The following is a 25,919-nucleotide window of genomic DNA, read 5'->3' on the forward strand; positions in this document are numbered from 1 at the left end:
GGAAAAAGAATCATACTAATAACTGATCCAGAATGGGCAGAAATTCCAGTGTATTACAGCGACACACAGACATCTTGTTATTATGTTTATGTTTATCCAGCAAGGTTACATAGGCCATCTGCCCATGTCACAGCAGTTGTAGAGCAGCCATTATTGGAATTAAAATTTACATCAGCAGTTTTGTCCTTAATTGCATAGCAATTAATATACATAGCCAAATTTCTTATGATATTACATTTATCACTTGACATCAAGACATTGAATTCATGTAATGTGGGAAATACATAGTAGTTTCTTGAAATGTATTGTTCACGCAATTCGGCATACATGGTGAATACAAACAAGAAATGATACTCATCCTCAACGAAACCTGTTTTACAAACATTGCAAAACCTTTCATTTCGTGAACATTTGCATATCTGTCAGTTTCAATTTTTAGTTGGTGAGAACTACATCTTAACTTTGCTAAGGCTACACGAAACTTATGGATAGAATCTTAGATACCGTATTCGAAGTAATGATACACCACAGATATATTTTTCCAGAATTTAATTGCCCGTAATTAAGGGTGCATATACAACACGAGTGCGTATAATACACAAATAAATAAGTCTTGTTTACACTGATCAATTGGAAGGGTGCTAATTGGGATTGTTCACTAGCCAAATATATTAGCAAATATCGCCGTGGGTGCTTATTAGAGCGGGGTACTTATTACGTCGAATATGGTAATATTTGTTCCAGGTATATGATTGGGTAAAAGCAAGGTTTCTCAAATCAAAACAAGAATTCCTGTGTGTAGAAAGGAGGGCTCGGCCAATACTCCACAACACTGTTCGGAGCCGCTATCTGTTCGCCACTAACCCTAACAAGATCCAAGAGGCATGCGTAAATATGTGTTCCTTTATTAAGTACTTTTTCTTGAGATACATCTAGTTTTTATGACACTATTGGATGGCGAACATATTCTATAATCAATATTTTCCACTGAACATTACCAGTCTGTTGACTCTACGGACATTGTCCAAACATTAATAATGATAGTGCTAAGCCATGCTTGTTAGGGAGCGAATATAACTACAAGTACCAATTTACCTATCCAGTATACCACAAGATTGAAATGTAATTCAGAAATTCAGAAATTAGGATTTATGTTTTTCCCTAAATGTAGCTGTTTGCTTCTGAATACAGTAACATGTCTATATTTAATTTTGTTCTTAGAACATTTTGTTCTTAGAACACTTTGTTCTATTTTCAGTCTATGCACTGGCTAGTGACTACATACAATGCATATGATCGATTAGAATTAAAACAGTTAAGTTAATTTGTGTTTGATTTTTGAAGTTTTCATTTTAAAAATGTTCTTGTCCATCAATGATTGGGCAGTTGGAATAAAACAAATGAAGCTAGATTCATTTTATTTAAAAAGGTAAGTTTGGGCTTTGGTTGGTCACATCCCCAAACCAAAACATTTAAAAAACGATTTGCTAAAAGAAAAAAAAAAAAACTATGATTGTGAGACAAAAACATATTTAGCAGCGATTTTCCAGTTTATGTCAACCCTGTTACCGCATTTGTGCAAACAAAAATAGCAATGTCACTACTGGCCATAAAGTTTGAAGGACAAACAAAGAAAACATACTACTATCCACACAACACATACTACCCAACAGACAACACATACTACCATCCACACAACACCTATTAACCTGGTGAATATACCCTTTCAAGCCAACACTGAACAATTTCTCAGTGATAGATGTTCAACTGATTGAGAAATAATTTTTTCAGCACAGCCTATCAAACTTCTTTTTTGTTTTTCATAATATACCCTCATTACATAATCATGACAGATACCGTGAAGGTGACAAGGCACAGCTTTGTGAGGAGTTATGCATAGAAGCTTAGATGATCATCTCCATAAAGTTCTATCTTGAAAAGCCTTGAACTAATACTTGTATAAGAGGATTCACAGCCACACAATAGCTAAACTTGTTTTATTTCCTTAAAATAGTGCAGGAATTAAAAATAAATAGACAATTAAAATCTTATCTTAAAGAACTTAATCCAAACAATAATGAAACAGGTCTTGGTATCTATTGAGTTGGTGAAACAAGTTTTGTAACTCCTAAATAATGACTTCCCATCAACAAGGAAATTTCACACAGCTGTTATTCCAATGTCTTTGATTTTATTTGATTTTTGTCAAATTCATTAAATACAACTAAACTCTCCTATTATACTGTAAAGCCTCCCAACAAAGTTATCAGAGATAACATTCTCATACTTTCTAAGCTGTAACAAAAAAGATATTTGTAAGCTACATTAAAATCTGTTTCCACATTAATACAAAGAATAAAATACATAAAATACATATTACACAGCTGTTGGCTCTATAACATAGTGACACATCCTTCACAGTTTCTCACTGGACGTACATCTCAAGCCTTGAATAGACGCACCTGTCTGAAACCGCAGGTCCATGGGAGATAACTCTGTAACTACTTCTATACCACCTTGACTTAGTTACTGTTCCATACACACCACCGCTAGATACCTCCATAGAATAATGAGTTTCTAATCAAATTCATAAAAAACAGAGCCAAATGAATCCTTTGGCTTTGTTACTCCTCAACTTGAGTTGACAAATTGTGTTTGGAAAAACTCTTGAAAGGTCATAAACTCTCTAGGCTTTGTTGAAGTGGAAGGTGTTGAAATTTTATGGGTGCTTCACAAGATTTCACTAACATATTTACTTGAGGTGCAGGATAAGATATCAAGGCTTATTAGTTTATTTTCACCTGTACACCTGTAAAGGTGATGCAGCACAAGTAATGCTAGGAGCCAGTATATTAATTATGGTTGCACTTTCAGTAAAGAATGAGATATTGCATTATGGAGATTAGAAAAGAGGGTGAGTGAGTTCAAACTTAAAATTACTTGGGCAGTATTTCAGCTTATAGTGAACGAGATGAACAAAGACAGTGACCAGCTGTAGAATCTTTTTTAAGGAGGTGCAGTGATAATCACAGGGATTAAGGGCCACGCTGAGATGACAATGGTAAAAAAACTTCAATATTTTAGAAATGGAAGCTACTATCACACTGATACCTTCAGTTTAAATTACTGACAACTCCATGTGAATCACTGCCAGATCAAGGGTTTTACGTGACGCAAAAATGTGCATCCAGTACAGGTATGTCCTGAGGGACACACAATAACATTGATTGCATCAAATTCTTGACAAGAATTATAAAGTTCTTGCAAATAAAGTAATTATTAAATCTTACAGTACCGTACACTAACGCATTTCATTACTTTACAGAACCCTTATATTTTCAGGAAAGACCCTTGCAATTGGGGGTCCCAGTCCATCAGGGGGAAAAGAGTTGTGAAAACAGTTATATCCCAATAAACTATTGTCACTCTACCTGTAATGACAACAAAGAAATATCAGTTCTGAAGGTACCAAACACAAATATGTCGCAAAGTCTGGACACCTGTGTCAGAGAAACCCACAATCTGGACATTGCTGTTGTGAATGGGTTCTTAGTCAAAGGGAGATAACTCTGTCCCATGATTTGTAAACCTGTAAAGCTTTGTTTATGGAGATAATGTAACTAGTTACGGGTTAACAGGGTCAATTTTTCCATATGCTGTTACAAGTTATAAAAAACATAGATATCACTCAACCTCTGAGCCTGACCATTTAATTGATGAAAAGAAACATACAAGAACACAAAAGAAAACATATTCTGTATCATAGACCTGAGAGAATAAGTAAAGAAATTAAAATGATTTGGCACATCTAGATTTCTACCCGTGAGGATCTGGGTTAGAATAGATCTTCAGCAACCCATGCTTGCCGTAACAGGTGACTAACGGGATTGAGTGGTTAGACTCGCTGACTTGGTTGATGCATATCATTATATCCCAATTGTGTGGATCGATGCTCATGATGTCAATCAATGGATTATTTACAGACCGTCATCATGTGTAATATTGCTGAGTACGGCATAAAACAATAAACAAACAAACTTTGACAATCATCTAACCCTTAATATTTGCTGTGTGTCAAAATAATAAACCAAAAGGTTATATTCATCTTGAAATGTAATTAGCTTATTACCTTCAAACAATAAATCAAAAGTAGCAATAAGTTAATTTAACAAAAAAATGTTTTGTAATGCATGTATTTTGACACCACCATATTAAAAATAGTTATAAGGAAAATATTACCCATAGGGATAGAATGATTGTGTGTTAAAAACTTTCTAATACTTGAACATGTTTATTTTAGGGATACTCAATGTTGATTGGTCAACCCAAGCCATAATATACTACTCAAAAAAAAGTTAAGGATCACCTGATTTTTTCATATTACAATAGTTAATCTCTCATGCCATGACAGATTAACATTACCAATATGAAAGAATCTTGTGATCCTTAACTTCTTTTGAATGGTATATATCAAAGTGCTTCTTTGTTGAGAAAAATATGGTATGATGTAACCCATTATTAATGATGTAACCCATTATTAATGACGTCCCAAACTGATCACATGACTTCATCTGATCAGTAGGCTGCCTGCAGTGATGTTATTGGTAGGGTTGACATTTAATATGTTTTTCTTCATTTAGTCTCTTAAAACGTCACAGAGTAATATACAGATTAACCTACCCAAAACTTAAATTACTGATTATCTGTCCCTCATGAATGAATGCTTTTAAGACCTTCAGGATTAACACTACTCATTCACTCGGGACAGGTAATCCATAATTCCTTGTGACCCGTTGGTTTTTCTCTAAATGGACACTCGGCCACTCGGGGCAGCAATCTGACGCATGCTAAATATATGCTGTGGGACACTTGAACAATGTTATTTGGGGTAGTTTGTTATTACTCAATACAAACTAAATCAGGTCCTTCCACTTGAGGTAAGGAAAGTGTTCTACTTTGCCAAAACAGTTGATTACTAGCTGAGGGCAAAGACTAAGTTTGTTCACAGTATTTGTGCAACAATATTGTCAGGGCGAATGTGTGAGTACACTGGTTCTCAATATTTACTATTTAAAACGAAACACTGTTACTATTTACCAACATTAAATATACACATAAATGTAAATAAATGACAATTTCACTTGACATAACAGAAGAAAATGAAACCTGATACTAAATTTGTCACGAGAGCAAGAACTGTGTATGTACATCTATGGACATAAATGGATAGAGCAATAATGTATGTACTTGGTCTTTTTGAAACTAAAACCAATTTAGAATGCATAGCAAACTTTGTCCACCATTTAAGTAGCGTAAAGTGTGAATGTTTGGGTAATCCAACCAAAACATATGATATCAAACAAGGTCTCACTGCATAACACACATACAGGTTTAGTAACTCACCACATGGGTAATAAATGTTTTAATGCCACATTGAGCAATAATTAATTGTGTTTGAAACTGCAAAAGAAATCCAGTTACAAATAGATAGCTTGAAAGATGGTGACTCACTTGGCTAGCTGTATCTCACTCATTCCTTCACCAGCACTACCCGAGAAACCACAATCTGTGTAATATCATTTCAGACAAACAGATATTTTCTCCGACTCAACAAACTGCATTTGAGGGCATTCTCCAAAGTAAGCCGTTCTTTAAAATACCCCATAAATACAAAATGAAGATAACTAATATTCATGTCGCTATAACCAAAAGTTCTATTTTGTAACTTGTATGAATGCAATTGAACTCCTAAACAAAAAATTAATGTCATTTGAGAACAACATATGTTGTGGAAGCAATTCTGTCCTACAAGTGTGGGAAGAAGTCCTGTAGTCTACAGGGGGCGGGGCACCCTACAAGTGTGGGAAGAAGTCCAGTAGTCTACAGGGGGTGCAAAGCAAGAGAAGGACAACAGTTGGAACACTCACAGTATATTGAGTTGCATCTGCCTGCGGATGAGGGCGTTCTTCTTGTTAACCAGGAGAAACCAGTCCTGCATTAACCTCTCTTCCAGGGACTTGTTCTTCCCTGGAATACAACAAAAAAACAAATTTATCCAGTACCATACAACGCATAGTCTCAGATAATGTACCTAGCATTATACAACACACCTTGAATAATAACACACATCTCATAGCATCCAACACATTAAACATCAAACATATACATCTTATAAAATGAAACCCATCTAATGTCATAAATCATATATGATGTGTACATATTTGTTTAGAATAAGAGTGCAGCAAAAATGGAAATGCAGGAATATGCAGCTAGTAAAGTGCAGTACTCTCTAGCCTGCTGTCCCAACTCGGCCTACACTCATTCACTCCTCACACACAATCTCTGCTCCGTGTTGGTATGACTGGTATGACTCCAGGGTGGACTATCTCACCTTTCTCCATGACTTTGCGGAGTGACTTCTCCAGCTGGGCGGCCTGCTTGTCTATCTGGCGTTGTTCCCCCTCCAGTGCCTCCATCTCCGCCTTCACGTACTGGTTGGCGCTGCGCAGGTCCTGAAAAAATACCACGGTGGCCTCAACCTCTAACCTGAGTACACACATAACACAATGTTATATACAATTGTTTTCTTTATGCAAATCAGAGAATATGTTTATCTCTAAGACAGTTAACCATCAATTATTTGTATAAAAACACTCTGCCAATTGTCCAACAATGATACAAGGAAAAATTTTGCAAAATTTACGTGTTCTCAACAAAAGTTTGGTAACTCTTAGATAAAAATGTATATTATGCAATGTACAAGGGGTCAGTTGGCTTTTATACAAATAAATCTGTCTGTCTGTCTGTACTCATAAGTAGCTGACAATGTTTGACTCTTGGGTGCTAGTTCTAACACTTTTATCGATCATCTATGTAAATAACCCTCTCACGTGATCTCAATTTCTGATCTGAATCAGCAATATTTCTTGTCATGCATAAACAGAAATGATGTAAGTATTGTTTAGGTGTATCAGTTTTGGTGTATTATGATATGACCAGTATCTCACACCTTGTGGCCGGACATCTATATTGTTTACTCAGTTTTGGGGTATTATGATATGACCAGTATCTCACACCTTGTGTCCGGACATCTACATTGTTTACTCAGTTTTGGAGTATTATGATATGACCAGTATCTCACACCTTGTGTCCGGACATCTATATTGTTTACTCAGTTTTGGAGTATTATGATATGACCAGTATCTCACACCTTGTGTCCGGACATCTATATTGTTTACACAGTTTTGGAGTATTATGATATGACCAGTATCTCACACCTTGTGTCCGGACATCTATATTGTTTACTCAGTTTTGGTGTATTATGATATGACCAGTATCTCACACCTTGTGTCCGGACATCTATATTGTTTACTTGCCCACATGCTTGTCCCCCTCAAAGAAGACCCGTCTCAACAGACATACAGCACATTGGGCATGCAATAAATAAGGGAGATAACTATTGATAACTAAGAGTCAAAGAATATCTTCTCTTGCCCAGTTATGAAAATCAAAATATTCAAATGTGATGGTAATTTGAGACGATTGTTGACACGAAAAACGAGAGAAACACACACATATATCATATTCAACACAAAATTAATATCATGTGAGAATCAGATTTACTAAAATTCTATTAATGTACCATTTGTGGTTCTGTAAGTTGTTGAAAATTAGAACAAAAGGCTAGACGTCCTTTAAAATATTGAGAGATTGAGAGGGTCACTACACTGAACTAATGCTGAAAACGTGTAGGACCTCCTTAAATTTAAAGACGGGTATGGACATTGTATGTATGCGAGTGGAGCCATACCTCATCTGGTGTAAGATGCAAGTTGAGTTCCGATCCGTCTGAGTCACCCTCCTCTCCATCGCTTCCCAGGTTAGCATCGTACCCCACTCCTGCCACCAAACACACTGGTCAGTATATACAGAGAGTGTTGAAACAGAGACACGGACAAGGTTTTACACCATCACCAAAGCCAACCTTATATCTCCAGAGTAATATTAAGTGTCAGCATATTGGGCTAACAAAAATGATAGTCTTGGTTCTCAGGCACATCCATCATCATAAAGTCTGCCGTACGTTTAGTGCTATTTCCATTTAAAAAAAATAAATCCTTAAACATTCCGTTTCTCAAACACACGACCCCAGCAGTGAAAGGCTACAATACTTAAAATCAATGCAATGAATATAGCATGCAGTTACTTCCCTTTACATGCACACTGCTTTACTGCGTATCTCATGTTATGGTCATGGCGGCAATACGAGTTTGTGTGCTGTTCACACATTTTCTCCCCTATCTATGGGTAATTCAGTTTTAAGAATATCAAATGTCATGGCCAATATCACAACTGAAAAGAAACTTCACAAACAGTGACAGTGACCAAAGACTTTGTATCTCTAACGATTAATGTTCGGTTCAAGGAGAGTTAGTGGTGAGTTGACGTGATTTGCTGATCAGGTTATACACAATTTTGCTGAAACTAGCGTAAACAAAATTGAATGAAATCTTGGATAAAAGTTATATAATGGATTACAAACGTAAGTCCAGACACACAATGAACACTATTATAGCCAGATATTGTAATAACAGGACTAACTTGGATACTTCAGTACAGATTTGGTTACATACTAGTTTGCACTATATTTTCAAAAGCCATTGCCTGAGAACCAATTCTTAGATTTTTAAGTCTGGTGATTTTCCTTATAAAATATGTTTATAACCATTAACATCATCAGAAGATGGGGTACACAGTCACATAGTCAGATTTCAAATTTCAGAACTTCTTATCAGAAAAAAGGATATCAGGATATCTGCATTGACATAGACCACACGCTACAAAAGTAAATGCAGTAACATGCAGTATATGGGTTAGGCCATGATTATTACTGCAGATTTGAAGGATCTTTTTCCATAAATCGTTACAGCTTGTGCTGATGAGATAATCATTTTGTCTCTGGATCGTAGCGAAAGCATTGGTAGGTAAGGGGGGAGAGATAGGTTGGAGCTTCATTGGTATACAGCATCAGTAGGCAGGGGAGAGTAGCTTGAAGTTGATCCATGATGAAATGGGCAAGAAACGGAGTCGTTTTAGAACTGGAGTGATGTGGTCAAACTTTCTGGGTTTTGGTAATTATTCTCCCATCGTAATCTCAAGAGCCTATTCCACATAATTCATATTCATAAATGAATAATTCAGACACATTAACTCATTAAGTATGTACTCATATCATGAGAAATGCCTAACATTGTTATGACAGCATACATTGTGGAAATCTTCAATGCCTTTCTACTAGGTTCGCCTGATTATGTTTCTGGGTTTATCAGCACCATACCCTACTCATGCGTTCACAAAAGTGGTAAACATCTGAGACCTACATCACTTCAGGCTTTCCTTCCACATTGAGCTGACAAGTCGTGACGTAACTGGAATACTGTTCAAAGTGGTGCTAAACCCAACTCACTCGCTCACTCACTAAATAATTGGGTTTAGATGATGCCCAGGAACACACAGGAAGGAATTTTGTGACCAAATATATCTGATGGCTGTTTGAAGCCTACCCATCTTCACGTGGCAAATATACATAAGTAGAGAGAAATCTATACCTCAGAACTAGTTAATTGTAGTAGCGGTGAATACTATTACATGTGATGAAGGTACTTGGTAAACGTCAATCCACCAGAATACACCACTTCCCACAACAAAACACATGTAAACTAAAGTATTTACCTTGCTCTCCAGCAGAAACACGCTCCATTTCATTCTCACGATCAAAAGGGTTACTTCTCTGCAAAACATAGACAGGAAATCATGATAAAAAACATTTAAGTGAGCTAGGGCTATCAGTGACTATTTTCACTACCAGATATAGGGCTCTACATAATGTTTCAAACCACTGAGTATTACTTATGTTATCCTTCTCTTTTGGTATTGATAGTTTTCTTTGAGAATTCAATATATATATTACCCACCATGAGATAAAGGACCTTATGGGTGAAAAATTACATTTTGACTTTTCATTATATCTTAAAACTACAACATCTTCCGAACACAAAAATACAATTCACAAGCTTCAATTCATATTTATCCCAGACATACATGGCATCACACATGGCGATCTTCACTTAAGTAAGTTGACGCCAAACGTCTTTATGACATCATAGCACAATTGTATCCTAGCCATAAGGTCCCTTCTTTCCTGGTGGGTTACATATTTTGACTCTTCTGGGTCCAGTCTGTTGGGTCTTGTATAATCCTACTTCTAATTAGCATATGTGACCCACCGGGAGGAAAGGTACCTTATAGGGGCTAGGATACAGTTGTGCTGTGATGTCATAAAGAAAGACGGTCGACGTCAACTTACTTCAATAAAAATCACAGTGTGTGCGGATTGGACAAAAATGGTGATTTTTCACCCATAAAGTCCCATTTTTTATGGTAGGTCACGTATGTTCACGTGGTGCATGAGTTACATGTCACAAGATGCTGCACATATGTGCATTACTCACTGCAGAGTTCATGTATACATGACGCCTGCATTCAGTTATTACGGAAAGATGTGCAAAGCTATACCTGTACCAACTTGAAAAAGCTACATTGTGCAATTATGCAAAGTCTTGTTACATATTGGGTCAAATTTCTTTACGCAAATATGCAGCTTATCTGGAGCTCTGCAGATACTTGGGCTGAGCTTTCACATGTATAGATCCCTAAAGCAACAAGATATCCCAGCCCTACAGGCAGGGAGGTCCAGATCAGGTCTTGACCTCCCTCTCCCGACCTGATTGTTACCTGTTCCACTTCAGGTGTCCGCCTTCTCTCCCCGGCATCAGCAGAGCCATTGGTGGACAGACCAACAGACAGGTTGGGTTTGGCCAGAGTGATCTTCTTCAGCTTGACATCAGAGGATTTGCTGTCCTCATCCCCTGAGGCCGAGTGGCGGCGCTCTGCAACGGACATCATCAGCATCACCTTGTCATATGGGTTTGGAGTGTGTTTCTTATTATGTATGTGTGAGTGTTTTTGTGTATGTGTGTTTGTTTTTTCATGCTGCACGAAGCATTATACCAGCTATAAGACTTACGAAGATTCATTGAAACCAGGCTATATGACGATTGTATGCTGGCCAGTCTGCACGAATGGTTGCCAATGCTTTTAATGTCCATGTGAGAACCATCTACAGATTACAGCAACGATACCAGGTCACCAACAGCATACAGTCGTCATAAAGCCTGTTTTCTCTGATTCTTCATAAGTCTTGGCATGGCGCTTGTATTGATACACGAATGTTGGATCCACGTATGTGTGGTGCCATTTATCAGAAAAGGCAAAGGAAACGCAAGTGGATTTTGATTTTCATTGAAAGCATTTGGGACTTTGTACCATGGCCGTTTAATCTACGTTTTGACGACCCATTATATTCATCATTGTGTCACTTGTTAACATCATTGTGGCCGTTAACATTAAATTTGGATACAGACTAATGTCACACGAGATACCTCCAAAACAACATTGATATTTCAATGGGAAACTTTCATGAAGTAACATTTCTTTTGCGGTTCAGTATATAAAAGTCAAATCTCACAGTAACATTACATCATCATGATATCATCAGCAGACTGTTTTCATTTTTGACATTATCATACTGAATGATTTTTAAAACTTTTTCACAAAACAGTATCAACATTATAAACTGATTTATTTATTTTTTAAATTCATGATAAATAAGTTCAAACTTTCAGACAAAACATGTACTAGACTAGGGGCTTGGACGTGGTTTAATTCACAAACTGCAGAGGCCATCATACCACATACATATAAGTGTCAGACAGGTGTCCTGTGACAGACTGCCACACTGACCGTCGGGTACGCAGTGAGAGGAGCATACATGGTGGGTGACTGAGTACAGAGGTGAGGTGGGCACAGTCAGCAAGTACATATCAACTACACATCACAGGACATCACTGTCCTCAATCAAGGAGAAGCATCAAGAAGAAAGCTTCACAACATATTATTGGTTAATCAATCAAGCTTGACAATTCATCAGTGTTTGAAATTAAGCATATCCTCGGTTCTACTGTGTTAGAAACTGATATTTTCAGTCAACTAGTCCTTATAATGATAACATATAGCCAAACCCTTAAAAGTGGCAAATTTCTACCAGTCCTTATGATACCTTAACTATTGGGCAGTTTGGCAAGTACGGTACTATGGACTAGTGCCAATTTCTATCGCTGTCCTAGAGGTCTCCTGTAGTATTTGAAACAAGGGATCCCTAAATGTTGTGACTTTGACACTAGGGTTATGACAAGGACCACGCTACTTTCATGCTTAATTTCAAACACTGATCAAGAACAGTTAAGGGAGGAACATGAAGATGACCCTCCCAGTTCATGCATCAGACTCAGGCAAATTTGGGAGGACTTCAGGCCATACCACATTGTGCAAAATGTCGACACAAAAATAAAAATAACCTGTGACTTCTTGTTACATTTTAGGACAACCTGAACTCAGTTAGTAGAAAGTGTCAAATGCTCTTCATCCAATAAACTATCATGATGCAGCTCCTTCAGCTAATGAACCAAAATAATGAATTATATATATAATTCTTAATATTACAATAAATTGGGTGATCAAAGTCTCTGGCTTGTTTTAGAAGATGGAAGAACATGAAGACATGGAACTTTTACGGGTGACTATTTCTATATTGTTTGTAATGTTTCGGTTTCAGAATATGCCAGAAACATTGCTGCCAACAATAAAGGAGTTGTTGTCCATGAAGGGGGGTGACATTGTTTGTTATGTTTCCGTTTGCCTGAGTCTGGTGCAGCAGTAGCCTACAGCAGAGAAGGACGTAGCTACCTACCAATGTAGTGCACTTGGGGGGCAAGGCGGTACGCCTTGATGGAAACTGCCATGCACACAAAAAGAAAGTTCAGCCACATGTCATAGAACAAAGAAGCAAAACAATTAGTGCAATAAATTGGAAATGACTAGTACAGTGATCAAAAGAATGGTTTAAAATAAAAAAAATAAAAGAACTTTAGAAAAAAGATAAAGACTCAATGTTCACTAGCTCACCCGGACAATTGTGTAAATAAATACTAAACATTGGTTACTTGTGGTATTGATCTGTATTTTATGAATATAGATAAACCATTTTCTGAATATCTTTCTTTAATGAAACATTAGACTCATACCAGCGTTCCTTAAGAAAGGGGGCATGGAAGGCCTAGTCATTTATGGTGCTGCTATTCACTGTGGAGAGTTGTTATTCTTAGTTATGCCAGGATCCGATGGTCAGGGGGTTTCAATCCTTGACTTTACCCTATCCAGATCCCAGGTTTGTCAGCACAATACCCTTCAGATGGTTTTCACTGACCGGGTAAACATTTATGGCTTTTTCCCAAGAGTAAGTAAACACACCATGATATAACTGAAATATTGTTCAAAGCGGTGATAAAGCTCACTAACTTACTCTTAACAAATATGGCCAGTCTTGTAGTTTACTGGTAACTGAATAGCAAGACAGCAATTAAAAAAGTAGCTCAATAAAAGTCAGTTAATAATAGGAAATACAGCTTGTACAAAGTCAGTAAAATTAAACCATTGCTTGTCCTATATCTGAACAGTTTTCAACTTTACAAGAGTGTTTGAGGGATGGTGTTTTTTGTATATTCAACATAAATTATTTAGACCTGTGTCAGGTGAACAACACAGGGTGAACAAGCTTGTAATCCTCAGCAGTAGTGAACAACGTTACAAGTAACAGAAATAATAAAACACAGGATTCCTTTGTTAATATTTCTTTCAGTAGCTGACTGTGCACTAAGAATGGTGACAACACTGAACAGAGATTCATGCTGTACTATATATACAGATAACAACATCAACACCAACAACATCAGCATTTATAAGCACATACAAATATATATAACATAACTCAAAAGAAGTTAAAGAACACCTGATTTTTTCATATGACTGTAGTTAGTCTGCCATGGTCATGACAAATAAAAATAAGTCATATGAAAAATTCAGGTGTTCTTCAGGTTACTTCTTTTTGGAAGCTGATATATACAGCGAAACCCTGATCGTCCACAGAGTACCATTACCAAAGAAATCATCCATTATCTGATAAATTATCTGATTAACAATTCATGAGTAGTGTTCCTTTGAATGCATATAATACACACTGTCAACAGTATTTGTTTGGAGGCCAAGTTTATTTCATTTGTTGTTCTTGTTTTTCCGCTATCAGCAACATTCCAGCTAAATGACGGCAGCCTGTAAATAATTGATACTGGAAAAGGCACACAAGTGATTGATATCATGAGTAACAACCCATGTTGATGAGGATGATAGCATGTATAAACCATGTCAGAGAGCCTGACCCCGATCCATTAAGTGGCCTTGTACGACCCGTGTATGGACCACTTTTAACTCGATATCCCCAGGGGTCTGACTATCAGGGAATGGAAAAATCAAGATTTCTCTGTACACCTAACAACTGCAGCACAATGGTTCATAGCTTGCCTGAATTAAAAAGGCAAGCATATACACTATAACATGTTAACCGAGGCAAGGCAACAGCATGGTCACATGGACATGATCGGAGCCCCACATGGGGTCCCACACTGCAAGCTAGGCTCACCTGGTTCAGTTGTGGAGGTCTTCAGTACTTTTGTGGAGCTCTCTGGTTCACCTGACTTAGAATCTGTGCTACTCTGGCGGTCGAAGGACGGCTCAGGACTCCCAATACCAGCTCTGGCCTCTGCAATCAACTTCCTTGCCCGTTCTCGTAAGCGCTTCTGTCGATCCTCATCCTGCAGATGATGATGATGATCATCATTGGATGCTACTCTTGTTTCACATGCAAGTTAGATTTGATCCTTAAGAAACACAGTTACATTCATTGACTCCATAAAACATACATAGATGCTTAAATATGCAAGTGACAAGGCACATATTTGAAACACTAATAAAATCATGCCAAACATATTTGTTCTTTACGTACAGACAGTATATACATACTATCATATGAATCAATGACATATAGGCATACTGATGGTAGCAAATATATACCAGCATAAATGTTATTTTCGTAGCTATAAAGAATTGATACGAGAAATTTATATATGAAGAGGGGAAAATATATTGTGATGCTGGCAAAGGAAATGTGCAATGTGACGACTGTAAGTTTAGCCACCATACCGGTACTTGATGATCAATTTGAAAGGCTACAAGGCTTTGATGGATGCTCATCTACAGCCTAGAGAATCTGTAACCTACTGAAATTGAAGATACACTGGTACACCTGGTATCAATACCATAGCAAGTTCTTGTGGCGGAATATAAGTATTTTACATACGACCCATCATTCCCCACACCCTATTCGTCATCCTAATCATGATCTTGTCCAACATTGAAGTAGATCAACTCATGCCCCACCCTCCCCCTAGCCCAACTCAAGCCACATCCTCGCCTCTAGCCCAAGTCATGCCCCACCCTCCCCCTAGCCCAAGTCATGCCCCACCCTCCCCCTAGCCCAACTCATGCCCCACCCTCCCCCTAGCCCAAGTCATGCCCCACCCTCCCCCTAGCCCAACTCATACCCCACCCTCCCCCAAGCTCAAGTCATGCCCCCCTCCCCCTAGCCTAACTCATACCCCACCCTCCCCTTAGCCCAAGTCATGCCCCACCCTCTCCCTAGCCCAAGTCATGCCCCACCCTCCCCCTAGCCCAAGTCATGCCCCACCCTCCCCCTAGCCCAACTCATGCCCCTCCTCCCCCTAGCCCAACTCATACCCCACCCTCCCCCAAGCTCAAGTCATGCTCCACCCTCCCCCTAGCCCAACTCATGTTCCACCCTCCCCCTAGCTCAACTCATGCCCCACCCTCTCCCTAGCCCAAGTCATGCCCCACCCTCCCCCTAGCCCAAGTCATGCCCCATCCTCCCCCTAGCCCAACTCATGCCCCACCCTCCCCCAAGCTCAAGTCATGCCCCCCCACTCCCCCTAGCCCATGTCATGCCCCACCCTCCCCCAAGCTCAAGTCATGCCCCCCCCCCCCTCCCCCTAGCCCATGTCATGCCCTAACCTCCCCCTAGCCCAAGTCATGCCCCACCCTCCCCCTAGCCCACGTCATGCCCCCCCACTCCCCCTAGCCCATGTCATGCCCTAACCTCCCCCTAGCCCAAGTCATGCCCCACCCTCCCCCTAGCCCACGTCATGCCCCCCCACTCCCCCTAGCCCATGTCATGCCCCAACCTCCCCCTAGCCCAAGTCATGCCCCACCCTCCCCCAAGCTCAAGTCATGCCCCACCCTCCCCCTAGCCCAACTCATGCCCCCCCTCCCCCTAGCCCAACTCATGCCCCACCCTCCCCCTAGCCCAAGTCATGCCCCACCCTAGGCACCTTGGCATCCTCCTGCTCTGCCCCGGGAGCTGATTCAGTCGATACCGACTTCTTCAGGGTGGCCTCGCGCCTGGCCTGTTCCAGTAATTGTCTAGCACGCTCTTTGAGCTCCTCGTGTCGAGACTTGGGACGAGACTAACGGAAATGCAGGCAAAGGAAGGAAAGAAACCAGAAAACAAAATCAGAGCAAACAAAAGTTAGTACCTCTAAAATTAACTAAAGAAATTCAAATCATGGATTAAATCAAGACTGTAAAAGACAATGCAGACTCTGACAGACAAGTATAAAAAATATCTCCATCAATTCACTTTATTACATGACCAGTGTTATCTTTGGCATTGCCATGCCTTAATTTCTTAATAGCAAATTATGTGAACATTATAGCAAATAAATGCTGTGTTGTTTTTTTAAACATATCATAGAAATAAATTTGAAAGATCTTCCAATTAGTGTATTACAGGTCAAGTAAGATGTTCAGAATGTGACCAACTTTCAGAACAGCATATTTGTTCAACTTCTTTAACTTTTGCAGAAGTCTCACAATTGCAAACACACACACACTAATGCAAATGCAGAGAGTTGAAGTAAATATCAAAATTAAGTCTGTCAGAGTATAACATTGACATTTACCAGTCCACATATCATGTAAAAGTGACAGTAAAACACTATCTATATAGTTTAAACACTGCAAATGAATGTCAAAAAGGACCAAGTTGATAGTGGTCAATGCAAAAATGTGTGCTAGGCCAACTCAACAGTAGAAATAGTCTATAAAATGTCTATGAAATAAATCGTTATCCATAACATATTTAAGACAAATAATTGAGTGTTGGATCATGGCCTAGTCAGCTATATTACAGCTATATCACAGCAGCCTGTAGAGAGGCAACACCAAGGTGCTCTTGGGACAAAAAGCCCGGTCACACATTTTGAAACTGCAACTCAATTTTGTCAATCAGTACAACAATTTTAAGGCCATGTGGACCAATTCTCCTTTGTTTTGAATGGGTGAATGACTGGTATAAGGGGAGATAACTTGACACCTATGATAAGCTGAGTTTGTGACATGGATTTTACACAGCAAACACTTTAACCACTAGGCTACCCCACCACTCTGATAAGATCTGAAGTTGATGGTGATTTGTATGTAACCAGATTAAAGACTGTGCAAGCATTAAGAAACAGTGCTCCTTGCTTAGCTTGTTGGGATGTGTCTGGATGTGCCTGAATGTGAATATATGTGATGGCATAATGCAACAACAGCTTATAGAAAAGAAATCAGATAAAAAATACTTCATTCATATTTACTCATAACATATGAAAATTAAAACTTCAAAAAGAACATAGTGACCACAGAATTTGATGCATAACTGTACTAATGGTACATGCATACAAAATCAAATCTGATTAACTGAGACCCACGATGGTCCAAGACTGACAGGTGTTTATGTGGACAAACAGGGATTCATTCAGGAATATGGTCTTGATGCCTGTGGTAGGGTGATGATAATTATATTCGGAAATGTTACAAACCTATACACAAAATTCACTTCCAAGCATTATAGAAGATGATTAAATTTAGAGTTTTGCATTCTGTGTTTTAAAATATATCTTTTGCAGTTGAATGAAATGACATATATACCACTCAAAGAATGTTAAGGACCACCCGATTCTTTCATATTACGATAGTTACTTTGTCTTGACGGATTAAATATAGTAATATGAAAGAATCGGATGGTCCTTAAATTTGTTTGAGTAGCATAAATAATATTCTCATTGGAAATATCAAAATGAAAAGTGATGTTGCTGAAGATGACCGACAGCCTAAATAAATCCCTGTAAACATCCCTATTTTAAATACCAGTACTCTCAGGCTATCACTGAACCTTTAGGATGTATGTAAGAGACCAAGGAGTGTACACTGCAGGTCATATAGGTCATCTGTATGGGGAGAATACTCACATCGCTGGTGCAGACGGCAGGGCCGGGGGCACTGCTTGCCTCCTGTGTGGCAGTGAGGTCTGTCGGAGACTCAGGCAGGTTGCGTCTCTTTGCAACCTGAAACGGAACCACATTCACTACCATCATTTAATGTCTTTTGATATGACATAATCTAACCCCTGGACCTTCAGCTCTCTAGGCGGACGCTCTACAACCAGACCATGGTGGCAGTCTTTTCTGCTAGGGAATAAAGAAACAAAAACCTATCCTAAGCCAACATAATAAAAGGCATTCTTCAGGCAGGAAACAAGTTGCATTTCTTAGAAACCCCATATGTTGCCCATCAATGTACAATAAGATAAGATGCATCAGTGATCACATTCTCTAATGGACATGAACATTGTGAAACTCTTCTGGATATCAGTGTTCAGAAAGTCCGGTTCTATCATCAGCTACAGGATTGCTTTACAATCTTCTAAACATTTATCCATCTTTCCAATTTAACATTAGAGTCTTACTGGGGTGGCTTTCTATCTAACATTAAGACCTACCAGTGATGGTTTCCAATTTAACATTAAGACCTACTGGAGGAGGCTTCCTATTTAACATTAAAACCTACTAGTGGTGGTTTCCTATGTAACCCTAAGACCTATCGTGAGGGCTTCCTATCTAACATTAATTCCTACTAGTGATGGCTTCAATTTAACATTAAGACCATCTGGTGGTGGATTCCTATCTCACATTAAGACCTATCGCAAGGGTTTCCTATTAAACACTAAGATCTACCAGTGGGGCTTCCTGTTAAACATTAAGACCTACCCGTGGGGGCTGTTTCTCTGGTGCTGGACTTGACAGGACACTAACATCCACTGGGATCTTCTTCCTGACAACAGAGAGCACAAACATAAAAAATTAGCAAATACAATTTTTAACATTTTCCTGGTAGAAATAGTGAAGGCACATCGACCTGACCACCCAAAGTCAGACTCCAATCCTATACTACCAATCTCTCTCTCTGACAACCCTACCGACTCCATCCTCCGCCTGACTAATGCTGTATCTACCAGGCATGTGATTGAAGGATGACAAAAACAACTGAGAAGGCGTGGGTGGGAGCAGCAAGCCCCCAACCAGGTCCATAGTGGGGCCCTGCAGGGGAGATCATGGGGATCAAACAGACAGAATTCTGACTGGAAATATCACATGACTGATCTACTGAATCTTTCATCACACATGAATTCATATCAACCCTCTGCCTTTACTGCCCCTTCTTATCAAATTCTACTGTATGGCTACAGATCTCTCTCACGTCCCCACAACTTTCAGATCATGTATACTTTTATAACACCCTTTCCAACTCTCATAACCCCCAACCTCCCCTAATGCATCACTATTCCTGACCCCCTACTCTGAGTGCTACAAACAAACACACAAAACTTAGCCCATCCAACCTCACTCACCTCTCTGCTGGAACAGGGACTGACACTGGAACTGAGACAGGGACTGGCTCCGGTTCTGGCTCCGGCTCCGGCTCTGGCTCCGGCTCTGGCTCCCCACCATTCACTTCCTCCTCCTCAGCTTGCTCTGTTTCAACAAAGCTGCTGGAGAAGGGGTTGGATGGATCATCTTCATCCTCATCCTCATCATCTGAGTCGAAGGGATTGTACAGCTGCTTCCTTGTCATCAACATTGGTTTATCGGAATTGGATTTCCGGGGAGGACTAGGTGCCCGGCGCTTCCTCTGCTTTGGTGGACCTGGTGCACGCCGTTTCTTATAATGTTGCTTCTTGGCACTGGCAGGAGAGGCTGATGATTCCCTGGACAAATCCTTTGCTGGAGAAGCTGAGCTACGATCTGACTCAACACTTGCCGAGTCTCGTGAACTGTGGGAATTTCGTGAACTGTCATCCTTAAGTACAGAGTCTCTCTTTAGCTCCATGCTGGTACTCGATGTCCTGTTATCACTGCTCACAGCCTCTCGCCTCAGCTCCACGTCACCACCGTTAACTGTAACCGTTTCACTCTCCCGACTAGCCACATCAAAGTCCTTGATCTTGTCTGGAGACTGAGGGGTAAGGATTTTCTTTGGTGAATGTTTGCCATACATCTCCTCTGATATTCTCTGGTCAGTGACTTCATCATGTTCCCCACATGTGTAGGTGCTCTCGCTGGTACTCATGCCAATCTGCTGCACCTCTAGCGTCTGCCCCGTGAAGTACGCACGCAGCTGGTGCAGATATGTCATCACACACAGCTTGTCCGGCACCGCAAGTAGCACCATATCAGATGGCTCGATCACTTTGGGGATTCCAAGTTTGGCTGCTGAGTCAAATGCCTGAAATAATGGACATCCACTTAACAAACTGTCCAAAATATATATAGCCAGTGCTTAAGGGGAGTTGAGGTGACCATCATCTGAGAAAATGACTAGGACCCCTTTCCACAATGTGATTGTAGCCCTTCCACAGTCGTAAGTCCATGTTAAAATAAGAGAGTTATGATCACTTTACCGCTATGATTGCTTTATGGAACTTGGCCCAGGTTTAGACATATGGGGTGGGGACCCAAATTTCTCAGAAGTTCTCAGTTGCACTTTGTTCTTGCTTTCTCAGGGGTTATTAACCTTAAGTCTTCTGAATGACAGAATACAGGCATAATTTCAAGTGGCTGATCTCAAAGAAGATTTAATCATATGAAACAACCACAGATTATTACCTCAGAAATGTTTCTTCCAACCATGAAGACGTGTCTTAAACCAATTTAACTGTTGTATCACAATTTACTTACTATTTTGTTGTTTCCCTTTATATTATGCGGTGCTAAAGATGCAAAATCACTGAAAGTAGAAAATATTCTTCATGAGTAACATATACATTAATATGACTTAAACTACAAAATCATAAAGTGAAAATAAAACAAGCCGATTTTCAAGGAATATGAGATGTACTCACATGAGATCTGGTCTAAAGTGGTGGATTATTGCACAAAATGCCATCCCGTTCCGCCATGATGTCGTCAGGTTGGTGATCTTCACTCCACGGTAACCCTTGGTGACCTCCTGGCACCATGACAACAGGTCCTGCGACAGGTTGCCAGGGCTGGGGGACTCCAGCTGTAACACAGTGTCTCCCTGTACATCACTCATTCAACAAGACCAACTACTGCACTAGATGATCAAAGTGACAGGTAGGAGTGCAAGTACTTCATTCAACAAGACCAACTCCTGCACTATCTTCAACCCCATGAAGCTCCACAAAACAAACAGATCAAAATTACTTCCCTTATTTGTCAGAAACATGCAATCTTGAATTACTGGTGAAAATAGTACAAATAAAATATTCTTTAGAAATTCTTACACAAATTATGTTATTCAATGATTGCCTTTCACATATTTTTCATCATCAACAATCATATCATAAGGCTCATAGATTATTTTAATTCCAGAGTAAAATGAAGCCAATTACCAGACTGGTCTCCCCATCAGGTGTCTGTGAGAAAGTGCTGACATTGGCAGAAGATGTTTCGGAAAGAGACGACCTGGAACCAAGAAGTCACTGTAATCAGAAGCAATCTGTCTGTGAATATTCTTCCTGAAGCACCCAATTTGCTGTGCAGAGTTACATCCCTTGGGCATGCCAGAAACCTATGATCAAGGGTTCGAATCCCGGTTCTCCCTGATTATGTTTCAAGGTGTGTCAGCACCTTACCGGTGCTCGTGGGTTTCACCAAGTGGTATACATCTATAAGACCTGCATCACTTCGGGCTTTCCTCCAAAATTAAGCTGACATGACGAGATAAGCTGATAAGCGGAATACTGTTCAGAAGGCGATAAACCCAACTCACTCACTGCCTATATTCATCTGTTCGTGACTTTTGCTAGATGAATTACCATTGCTCCTATATCATCACTTCAGTAAAATGCATCGTACATACTTGTCAGATCCACTGCCTACGATCTGACAACACCTTACCTTGTGGAAACATCCAGGGTGGAGTTGAGTGATTCATCCAGTGGTGGAGGAGGAGTTATGGCCCTTGTTGGGGGCTTCTCTTCTTCTGGTGTAGAAGGTGGCGTGCCTTCATATATCGGCCGATCAGTAGGTGATAATGACTTGCTCATTTTCAGAGTCATAGCGGATTTCTTCTTTGTTCCATGTTTGCTGGCATCTTTGTGTGACAGCGAGGCAGGAAGAGTCCTGTATTTCTGCTGATCTCCGTGGCTGGCACCAGGCTGTTTGGATATACTAGCACTATCAAGTTTCTTGAAAATGTCCTCATCAGTTTCCTGATCAGTTTCTTTAGACTTTTCACCTGAGTCCTCAAATGGATTGGGAGCTTTTTTCTCCTTTTTGTCTTCAGTTTTCTTAAACACTGGTTCAACTAAAGAACAAGAAATTTAACACTCAATAAGAATGAAATTTGTCACACAGTAGACATTCATTAGGAGATAGGTAACAGCAACTGTTCAAAATGAATGGATATATTTTGGCATTAATAACTACGACAGAAAGTGCCACAGATTTTTCTATGTTCATTACAGTACTTCTGATTTAACCTTTGACCAACTACATAAAATATTGATACAGGATGCCATCCATTTTGACAACATCTTGACAGGGCCATTTGCTCAGTACCCCAATTTTCCACCTACAACTTAATATGCTATACAACTGAATGTAATAAAACCTTGCAGACACGGCACTTTAAATTTCACTTTCAACCACTGTTAGTTGCAGGGCACATTAGGCATGAGACTGCTGTTGACCACACACCATGTTACTATGACTACGGGTACACAGGAACCAGCAACAACACACTCTAGATGCATCTACATCAGTGTCAGTGAGTGAGTTAAGGAGTTTAACTCCACTGTTAGCAATACTTCAGCATTATGACACCAAGGACGGTTCCCACAATGCATGGGATGATAACAGGTGTATAACAACACTAACAACCTCCCAGTATAGTACAAGACACCTAACGGACATACATGGTCAGCAACACACCATAGTCAGATAGAATAGGGGGGATCAGACAAGTCAGCTGTGACCCAACTTGTCAGGGTGATGTGACATACCAAACATTGCCAAACTACTCAAAAGTTAAGGTGTCATAAGGACCAGTAGTCGACTAAAACTGTTTGTTCCTATTGCTGATATATCTAGACCTGCTCATAGGCCGATATTTGACCACAAATCTGCAGCAAATGTCAGTAATTCACGAATAAAGAATTTCCAAATTCATGCTTGTACATATACTGTATAGTTATAACTAACGAGATGGCTTTGTAGAGGTAACAGAGCCAAGAAAGAAGAAGAGGCTTTCATGTTAAGTTTTACATTATTGAATGTAATGCTAATATACAATGTTAAAAGGCCTCTGAATTAAAGAACATAAGAACTTTAAAAAATCGTAATTTGGAAGAAAATCCTGATTTTTTTCCCAATTCCCTACCAAGGGTACTTAGTTTGTAATCCAAGATTGATCCCTGATACAATCAGGCATTTGGTGTTGGTCTTTACCAATATACCAACTACGTCCTACACAACAGTCAGGGATCACCTGTTCCCTATGTCAGTGAACAACATTTGCTTCTGGGGACAGGGTCAGCAATGGCATCACTATTCGGGGGGTGAAATGAGGACTACGATGAAGAAATACCCCTAAACAATTTCATTTTTCTTTATAACAAAGTCATCCATGTTCATCCAGTATATAATATCTCCATTCTATTATGATAATGACCCTGGACCCATTCCCCTAGGGGTTCATTTAGAGTTCATTTCGAATGACATGATGCTAAAGATGGCTATCCAGAATAGTTACACTGTTCTTATATGACTGGACTGGCGATATCACCAGTACTCGACTCCACTTTTGCATGCAGTCTCTAATTCAAGTGAAACGTCTTGTAGCAAAAGGGTTTTCCTCCACTGCCCTTGTATTCAAAAAACATATTTTCAGCTTCAAAATCATTAATAATAATCTTTCGATTTGATCAAATACATTTTGTGCTCTCTCATCTGAGGCTGGTGTATTAAATGCAGACCTATGCTGAGCTTGTGTTTGGGAGAGACATTTTGATTGTTGATTTCAACCCAATGAGTGAGAGAAATTCTGTGTTAAGTTGCTGATAAGAGAGATGAAGCTGGTGACATCACTTTCAAAGCGAAGGTGGTGGCAAAAGGGTGCAGGGTATTTATCATAATGGAGGAGATATAATACTCTGGATAACCGAGGATGCAACAAAGTGTTCAGAATGTGGTATCCCTATCATCATCAGCCTTGGGCTGATCTAGTAACTGCCTGGACACAAGCACTTACAACAAGGATATAGACATATTAGTACTTGTGTGGCCTGAATAAGGACATGGCAGTGTAAGTGGGCACAGCCAGGATGTGACAACCATGCCATCAACAGTCAGAATACATCACTCAACAGAGAGTCCATGTGTGCAGCTTGTGGACAGTCATTGACAGTCGGTGACAGCAGTATCAGAGACAGAGTGGTCACAGCCACATCAAAACATCTACCACAACATGAGCATGGAGAGAAGGTTGAAAGCATACACAATCGTGGGTAGAGACACTTTATCAAGTAGTAAAAATACATCACCATGGGTGGACACAATTCGTCAAGTTGAATTGAATCAGGAAATAATATTCATGCATAGAAAGAATACAAAAAATCAAATCAAATTAAAATCTAGCAAGGAGACAGTATGAACTGAAACTGAGTTGAAACTGGTAGCATTGTTGTCAATACTGATCAAACAATGTAAAATAAGAGTGGATCTCAACTAATAATTTATTGGAAAAATTACATTTTTCTAAAATTTCTGTGTCATGTTTTTTTTTTATAGAAAAAAGTTCTACTCATTGTGTATATTATTTGAACAATGTATTATTACAATACTGACAACAGGCTGAAACACTATCAGTGGACATGACTAATGTCTAAGAATATCATGAAGTGAAATATCAGAATTTCGATCACTCTTGATCCTTGTTTACCTTGTCCAACCCATGTATACCTATGAACACTACACACAAACAAATTGTCTGGGAACATATTTTGCATCATCTTTCGCATCATCAACTATTTAGTACAGACATCGCCACTGAGAGTGTTCCAACACAGAAGAAGCAAACAGAAACAGCATGCCAACAATACCAAATGGGTTAAGCGAGTCGCCATTGCCCTCCGAGTCACATGCCCAGTCCTCGTCTGCGTCATCTTCAAACGGATTACCATGATGTGCCTCCAGATTATCTAGCTGGGAAGTGATATCTTTAATCTGGCTGCTCAAAGCTTTGTCGTCTCGCTTGTGATTGACTACACCAGGTTCCTCTTCCTCCTCCTCCAGATCGTCCAGATTGCCAATGTCGGCCTTCCCCATGCTCATGAGACTGGCTACGCTCTGCATGTCCTCATCTCTGAAACACAAGTCCCAGTCTCTGTACATGTGGCACTAACACAACATTCTTAGCCATAACTGATACCCTTGAGATTCGTGCTCAACTGGTGGTATGTACTGTTGTCAACAGCTTTAGAAACTAAC

The 25,919-nt window shown here is 39.6% G+C and overlaps 1 protein-coding gene across 10 annotated transcripts in view; it reads right to left on the reverse strand.

Annotated features, from left to right (window-relative positions):
• LOC139442034 (EH domain-binding protein 1-like) overlaps nucleotides 1-25,919 on the reverse strand; it is a 96,056-nt gene that overhangs the window by 31,586 nt on the left and 38,551 nt on the right. For 7 of the 10 annotated variants that reach the window (XM_071222800.1, XM_071222805.1, XM_071222806.1 and 4 more), the window contains exons 6-21: nucleotides 25,532-25,794; nucleotides 22,329-22,737; nucleotides 21,821-21,893; nucleotides 21,308-21,468; nucleotides 21,144-21,192; nucleotides 19,817-20,691; nucleotides 19,176-19,239; nucleotides 18,378-18,473; nucleotides 16,416-16,550; nucleotides 14,654-14,825; nucleotides 12,869-12,913; nucleotides 10,795-10,949; nucleotides 9,733-9,790; nucleotides 7,811-7,899; nucleotides 6,392-6,512; nucleotides 5,928-6,027 (exon numbers count right to left, since the gene is read on the reverse strand). In XM_071222800.1, the coding sequence (XP_071078901.1) occupies nucleotides 5,928-6,027; nucleotides 6,392-6,512; nucleotides 7,811-7,899; nucleotides 9,733-9,790; nucleotides 10,795-10,949; nucleotides 12,869-12,913; nucleotides 14,654-14,825; nucleotides 16,416-16,550; nucleotides 18,378-18,473; nucleotides 19,176-19,239; nucleotides 19,817-20,691; nucleotides 21,144-21,192; nucleotides 21,308-21,468; nucleotides 21,821-21,893; nucleotides 22,329-22,737; nucleotides 25,532-25,794 (2,865 nt within the window). The remainder of the gene's footprint in view (nucleotides 1-5,927; nucleotides 6,028-6,391; nucleotides 6,513-7,810; nucleotides 7,900-9,732; nucleotides 9,791-10,794; nucleotides 10,950-12,868; nucleotides 12,914-14,653; nucleotides 14,826-16,415; nucleotides 16,551-18,377; nucleotides 18,474-19,175; nucleotides 19,240-19,816; nucleotides 20,692-21,143; nucleotides 21,193-21,307; nucleotides 21,469-21,820; nucleotides 21,894-22,328; nucleotides 22,738-25,531; nucleotides 25,795-25,919) is intronic. The other 3 variants (XM_071222808.1, XM_071222809.1, XM_071222807.1) reach the window with 3 other exon arrangements.

Source organism: Haliotis cracherodii, unplaced genomic scaffold, assembly GCF_022045235.1.
Source record: "Haliotis cracherodii isolate W230 unplaced genomic scaffold, xgHalCrac1.p SCAF_5, whole genome shotgun sequence".
NCBI lineage: Eukaryota > Metazoa > Mollusca > Gastropoda > Lepetellida > Haliotidae > Haliotis > Haliotis cracherodii.